A 6,959-nucleotide genomic window follows, 5' to 3' on the forward strand; every position below is an offset into this window, starting at 1 on the left:
CTCCAACCTCCCCCCAGCCGGGTCCCCCCTTCCAGCCGGGCCCCCCCTTCCAGCCTCCCCCCTTCCAGCTGCTCCCCAGCCGGGGACCCCCCGTTCCAGCTGCCCCCTGTGCCCCAGCTGCACCCCAGGGCCAGACCCTGTAGGACCCCCCAGGCCCGCATGCCCCCACCCCCACTTGCTCTCCAGCTGGAGCTGGGTTGGTTTTCTACCCGCAGGGGGAGGGTACCCCCCGTCTGTGTTTGTGCTGCTGGCCCAGGGCTGCTAAAAACCTGCCCCTGTCCTGGCCTTGGGGGGCCCCCTGACAGCCTGGGGCTCTCGGTGGCGGCTGACCCAGCCTGTTCAGCATGGCTGCGCTCCGGGCTTCGCCCACGGGACCAGCCGCTCGCTCTCCGGGGACGGGTATTTTTAGAACCGCGGCGTGTGATCTCCGGAAGAGGCGAAGTCCCGGGCAGTGGCCCAGCGGTGCCAGGTCGGACTCGAGCCATGTCCAGGCCAGGAGTTCTCCCCTGGGCTGTGCGCCCCGGGAGGATGGGGGGGCATGAACAGCTTTCAGGGGCTCCGAGCGGGACGGGGGACTCCTGGACTTCTCTGTTGGCACCTAGGGTCACCCTCGGGAAAGCCTCCAGCTGTAGGCGGTGATGGCCTCCCCTCACGTCACATCACATCAGTCATGATAACTAGATGTTGTTGGTACTGAGGAGGTGGCGCTGCTGTGGGGTCAGGGGTGGGGGGAACACTGGGCGCTGGGAAGGCCTGATGCCCTGTGTGTTTGGCCAGCTGCCTTTCTGTGCCTCAGTTTCTCCATGAAACGGGCTAACACTGCTTAAGGGCGGTGCCCTCCCAAGGCACGTGTGACTTAGTAGTTCAGGCCAACCAAGGAGTGGGTCCCGCTCCTGTGGGGATGGGCACGGCAGAGCTCGTGCCAGGAGGTGATGTGGGCGAAGCTACGGAGAGCCGCGAAGTGCGGGACGTGGCCTGTCCCGGGTGAGAGCATGCTGAGAGGAAGAGTGAAGGTTTCACTGAGTGGAGACAGGTCCGGGCCTTTCCCATCCTGTCCGGATGTTTTGGAATTGCTGCCCCTCTCTCGGGGTGGCCGTACCCCGCTCGTTAGGAAGTACCAGCCTGTGCCCTGCAGACCCGCTTATAAATACTCCCAAGGGAACTTTGATCTTAAGACCATTGGTTGGCTGGGGGTGGGAGAGGGTTCAAAATTCCCAGCGTTGTTGGCTGGATGACTTGGCAGAGCTCAGAGCCGGTGCTGGCTCTGCACCCCGGAGAACTTGCCCAAAGCTGCTGTTTGGCAGCTCAGGACACTTCGGGCAAACCCGGGCGGGCATGTGGGCTTCCTTTCCTGGGTCCCTGGAGTCCCGAAATTCCCAGCTGGCTTGAGGGCAGGCTGGGATCCCAGCCCTCCTGCTAAATGCCTGCTGGCTTGGGTCAGGGTGCGAGTCCTGAAATCTCCTTGTTCTGGGTCTTTCCCAGATAAGGGGCCAAGTTCCCCCTGGTGCGACCCCACAGGAGTTAGCAGGGTCTGTTTTCCCCAGCTGGTGCCAGCCCTACCTTGGGGGCAGGGGGTTAAGGCCCATTGGTCTCCTGTAGGGCAGCCTCACCCAGGAGGAATGTGCTGGGAACGGGATGAGTCACATGCTGTAACCAGAGGTCGGAAGTGCCTGGGAGCTGAGATTTGCTAGGAGATGGGGGGTGGGTGGGTGGGTGGGGGGAAGTGTATTAAGCTCATCCATTCCTGGCCTGGCGGGGGAGGAACTCGGGCTGGGTGGTTAATTGTTCCTGCTCTGGGGGGGATCCTTCCTAGATGGCCTCTTGTGGGGCAGCACCTGACAAAAGGGGCTGGTGCCCTGTCTTGTGTTGGGGAACCCCCCCAGCTAGGAACCCCGTCCCAGCCGCCCTGCGCTGCTCCCCTGAGCCCCGTGGCACAGGCGGGGCCATCCTGGAGCAGCTGTTCTGGGGCTAGGGTTAAACCCGTAACTGAACTGGGGGTTCGGGGTCCGGATGGCTCAGCCCGGCCCACGATGCCAGCGAGAGTGAGAGCCCCTGGAGCACGGGGTGCGTTGGTGCCCCTGTGGCATCGGGGGGGGGGGGAGCGGCTGGCCAGCCACGGTTGGGTCTGCTGATGTCTGTTTTGCGTTCGCAGGGCAGACGCTGCTCGCGGAGGACACTCTCTCCCCTCGCTTTCGGAGGCAGGCCGAGACTCCTGCTAGCTGAGCTTCTCGGCTCCCGCGCTGTGGACGGGCCGTGCGCCCCCCCCGAGGGGAACACAGGGAGCAGGAGAGGCCTTTCCAGCCGCTCCGGGGCCATGGCTGAGTGGCCGGGGCCCAGGGCCGACCCCGAGCAGATGATCTGGAGCCCTGGCTCCAGCATGGCTGCACTCCGGTCCCCCACGGGCTTGGAGGTGAAGCTGGGCTCCCTGGTGACGCTGCTGCTGCTGACCATCTTGTGCGGCCTAGCTCCACTCTGCGTCTTCCGGCCACACGGGAGCGGGGCCGGTTCGTTGGGTAAGGCCCGGCCTGCGGGGCGCGCCAGGCTCCGGGGCAGCTGCTGCTCAGCACAGCGAAGAGGTGGCCCTGGCCCCGGGCTCCAAGTGTCTGGTGACTAAGCAGCCAGACCCAGGGTCTGGGGCAGCACGATCACCCCCAGGGCACGGGGTGGGGTGGGCGGGACGGCTGAGACCAGAGCCATTCACCCAGGGTCAGTGGCGGAGGCAGGATCAAAGCCAGGCTCCTGGGATCTGGGCCGGGCTCCTGCTGGCTGTTCTGCCGCCGGGGGCTCTGCTAGCCCCTTCCTCGGCTCCGCTGCCCGGGGGGAGGTTTGGGGGCGACGCCGCTGGCAGCCGGAAGCATTGAGAACCCTGCAGCATTTCACTGCCGCTGAGCCGGAGCCTGGGCGTCCTCATGGCTAGTGGCACCTGGGGCCGGAGGGCAGAGAGATGGGGCTGGGGAAATGCACTGGCGTTCCAGGACAGGGGCTCAGTTTGATGGGCTCCAGGCGCCCAGCTGCGTCTGTGTCCCCCCCCGAAACGTCACTGGCGGGGCAGTGCTTGGGGCAGACTGTGCATTCGTAACTCGCCAAGCGGCACGTGGCTTCGCTCGTCACCCGCAGGCTCGATCGGACCCTGAAGGGTCCCATCTTGGAGCCCAGCTCGCTGGCAAGCCACATTGGCGCCCTCGCAGAGCAGCAGAGCCGTGCGTCTCCCTGCCTGGGCTCGTCATTCGTGTCTCCCTCCCTCCCTGCCAGACACACGCAGAAAAGTCCTGAGCTTGGTGAGCTGCTTTGCGGGTGGCGTGTTCCTGGCTACCTGCCTCCTCGATCTGGTCCCCGACTACCTGGCGAGCATCAACCAAGCGCTGGCTTCCCTGAGAGTCACAGTAAGTGTGTGCGATGCTGGAGGCCAGACGAGACGGGCACAATGCTCCTTCTGGTCTGTGTAACGGGAGCACCCAGAGCCGGGGTCCCCATCGGGCCGGGCGCTGCCCTGATCCCTGGTGGGCTCTGTGGGAGACCCCCTGCTGCTGCACGCTCAGGTCTGCTCGGGGGCTGGGGGGAAGCCGTGGGGCTCTGGACACAGGCCTGGGGCGGGTGGTTTGTGGGGGGCCCTGGCGGGAAGCACCGAGGCTCTGACTGAAGTGGGATTTTCAGGGCTATGGAATGGGGGATGGCTGGGGGGGCAGTGGGGATGCTCTGTGTGCTGAGAGGCAGAGCTCCTGGCTGGGGCGGGGTGGGGAGGGGGCTCTGGGGCTGGGCAGGGCTGCCCGTGGCCAGGACCTGTTGCTGTTTGCAAACCCGGTGTCCCTGCAATGGCTGGCGGGGGGTGTGTGTGTGATGCTGGGCCGGGCAGAGTCTGGCCTATCGGACGGCAGGGGCTTGTGGTGACTCACTGGAGCCGCTTGCCTCATTGAAGATCCTTCCCCCCGGCCCCCGCCTGGCCTTCCCACGCGGCTTCCTGGCAGCCGCGGCCCCAGCTTCTCGGCAGTGATGCCTTCTGCTCCAGCATCACTGGGGGGGCAGGTCTGGGGCACCTGGCTCGGGGGTGTGCGGGGGAAGCCGGGGGCTAGGCTGGGCCGAGGTCTGATTAAAATCCTAGCAATGCCCCTCTGGCCCCGGGAACCTGCAAAGGGAAAAGCCGACTCCCCGCTCGCTGCTGGGGGCAGGCCCCCGCGCTCCAGCCGGGCCCCTCGCTGTGGCGGGGGGAGCTGCAGCATGCAGGTGGGGACAGCGCATTGTGTCCCCTGCGACCGGTGGCGCTGAACCCTCTGGAGCTGGAAATGGGGGGGCCCCTCTGCTCTGCCCCCCATCTCCCGAGGGGCGTTGCATGCTTAGCAGCAAGATGGCTGCTGTGGGGGCGGGGGAGGCTCTCGCCCCAGGCGGGCAGGAGGTGAGGCCCTGGGGCGAGGGGACGGGGCACCTGGGGACCTTTGGCACCAGCCCTGTGGGCCCGGGGAGGAGCGGGAGGTGCCGAGGTCCTCATTGACCTGCCTTTTCCCTCTGCAGCTCCAGTTCCCCCTGCCGGAGTTCATCCTGGCCATGGGCTTCTTCCTGGTGCTGGTGATGGAGCAGATTGTGCTGGCCTACAAGGACCAGTCTGGCTCCCTAGAGGAGACGCGGGCTCTACTGGGGGCCTCGGCCCAGGACAGCACCGTGCAGTCCCAGCACTGGCAGGAGGGGCCCCTGCGCCCCGCCTGGGGCTCTGCCCAGGAGCGCCCCCACGTGCACGTTGACTTCAATGCGCACTCGGCCATCCGCTCCTTTATCCTGGTCTTCTCGCTCTCGCTGCACTCCGTCTTCGAGGGGCTGGCCGTGGGGCTGCAGGAGGCCAGCGCCAAGGTGCTGGAGATCTGCCTGGCCCTGCTCATCCACAAGTGCGTCATCGCCTTCAGCCTCTCGCTCAAGCTGCTGCAGGGCCGGCTGCGCCCCCGGGCCGTGGTCGGCTGCCTGCTGCTCTTCGCCCTCATGTCCCCGCTGGGGATCGGCCTGGGGGTGGCCCTGACGGAGACCTCGGGCGCCCTGCACCAGCTCTCCCGCAGTGTGCTGGAGGGGCTGGCCACCGGCACCTTCATCTACATCACCTTCATGGAGATCCTGCCGCACGAGCTCAGCTCCTCCGAGCAGAGGATCCTCAAGGTCATCCTGCTCCTCGCCGGCTTCGCCCTGGTCACCAGCATCCTCTTCATCAAGATCTGAGCTGCCCACGGCCCCCACTGCCAGGGACAGACCGGGACTATGGGGGCAGATGCAGCCCTGCGGCGGTTCCTGGCTGATCCAGCTGCCTTCTGACCCGGGTCTGGTGCTTGGGAACCCTCCCGCCACAGCCCCGCGGCGAAGCGATTGCCCAGCCTCGGCCAAGGAGCAGCACGTCTGCCCTGCCGGCAGGAGTTCTGGCACTTGTGCCCCTGCTGCCAGCAGCGGGGGATGGATCCCAGGACTGGCGGGGGCTGGCCCTGCACTGGAGGAAATGCTGGGGGTCCTGCTCTGGTAGAGTGCTGGTCGGTCCCTCTGCACCCTGCCTGCTGCCAGGACCCATGGATTGATCCCAGCGCCCCCTGAATCTAAACCTGCCTGGGGCTCAGGGCAGCTTCCTCCACCCTGGCATGGCTCCGCTAGGGCCCCAGCCTGGCCATGCTGGGGGAGAGTCAGAGGATGCTTCAATATGAGCACTGCCCCGTAACCCTGCTGCAAAGCCCTCGGGCGCATGCTTGGCTGAGCTGGGGCCTGCGGGGGCACCGGGGGTCTGAGGTAGCTTCGCTGCCCCCAGCTCCTCTGCAGGGGGGCGGTTGCCCAGCTGGCAGCATTTCCCTCTCCATCCCCGGGAAGGCCGGGACGGCGTGTTCCTAGCCGAGCCCTCAGGCCAGGAGAGTGCAGGCCCTGCAGTGCCAATGCCTCCTTCCGCTCCCCTCCCACTGCAGTTTTCAGCCAATTGGAGGGCAGTGTTGCCTAGTGGCTAGAGCACTGGACTGGGCCTCAGGAGCCCTGGGGTCTATTCCTGGCGGTGCCCTGGGCGATCTTGGGCAAGTCACTTCACCCTCTGTGCCTCAGTTTCCCCATCTGTAACTGGGGGACCGTGATCCTGACCTTGGTGCAGTGCGACGGCTGAGAAGAGGAGCTGGGAATGATGAATTATTTTTTTAAGGAATACAGAGTAAAGACTGAGTCTGTGGCCTAGTTATCCACACCGGGCCGGCGGCCTAGCTCAGCCAGTGAGATCAGTGACGTGGCGCCGGTTCACACCCGCTGGAGGGTACCAGTTCCTGTACCTGTGGTTGGGGGGATGTCCCTGCCGGGGCAGTCCCCTGCTCGTACCGGTATAAAAGTGCCTTAGAGCCCTCCAGCGTGGTCCCCTTCCCGCATGGAGTCTTCCAATGGAGCCACTGGTGTCGCCCTGGGCCGGGCCAAGACCCCAAGGTGCCAGGAGCTGCGCGGATACCGAACAAAAAGATGGGCCTGCCTCAAAGAGCTTCCAGCATCTAAAGTGCAGACCTGGCTTCCTGGGCTACACAATCGAACGGCCTTAACCCCACACCACTATTTTTATAAACAGCCTCTTTCCAGCTGCCTGGGAGGTGGTAGGAAAGCCACGCCCAGCCGCTTTACGTACAGAGTCTATTTTACTAACGGCCTGTTTCTCCTTCCCGCCTTGCTGGTGGAAACGCAGCTGTTTGGTTAAAATACTGACAGAGAAACTTTGAGAATTTGAAAAATAAAATAACTTTAATCTCTGTAGTTTTTTGGGGGCTTGTTTTTTAACCCCCCCCCCCTCCGCCCCGGTCAGATCGCCAGGGCAGTGACGGCTCCTGTTTTTTAAAGAGCCATTTCTCTATGGGTGACGTGTCTCCCCCCTGTCCTCCCCCCCCGAATCAGCACCAGGCCTGGGCCTGTGTCCGTCCGGGGTGCACAGACGGGCTTCGCTACGTGCACAGGAACGTGGGGCAGGCTACGTGGCTCTAGCC

General features: G+C 65.1%; 1 protein-coding gene across 1 annotated transcript in view; it reads left to right on the forward strand.

Annotated features, from left to right (window-relative positions):
- Window positions 1–6,729, forward strand: part of SLC39A1 (solute carrier family 39 member 1) — a 7,047-nt gene extending 318 nt beyond the window's left edge. The window contains exons 2-4 of the mRNA XM_024207429.2: window positions 2,153–2,513; window positions 3,253–3,383; window positions 4,507–6,729. Coding sequence (XP_024063197.2) covers window positions 2,315–2,513; window positions 3,253–3,383; window positions 4,507–5,196 — 1,020 coding nt within the window. The 5' untranslated portion in view covers window positions 2,153–2,314 and the 3' untranslated portion in view covers window positions 5,197–6,729. The remainder of the gene's footprint in view (window positions 1–2,152; window positions 2,514–3,252; window positions 3,384–4,506) is intronic.
- The last annotated feature ends 230 nt before the right edge of the window (window positions 6,730–6,959 follow it).

The sequence above is a fragment of the Terrapene carolina genome, unplaced genomic scaffold (assembly GCF_002925995.2).
Source record: "Terrapene carolina triunguis isolate 2854851 unplaced genomic scaffold, T_m_triunguis-2.0 Scaffold26487, whole genome shotgun sequence".
Taxonomy (NCBI): Eukaryota; Metazoa; Chordata; order Testudines; family Emydidae; genus Terrapene; species Terrapene triunguis.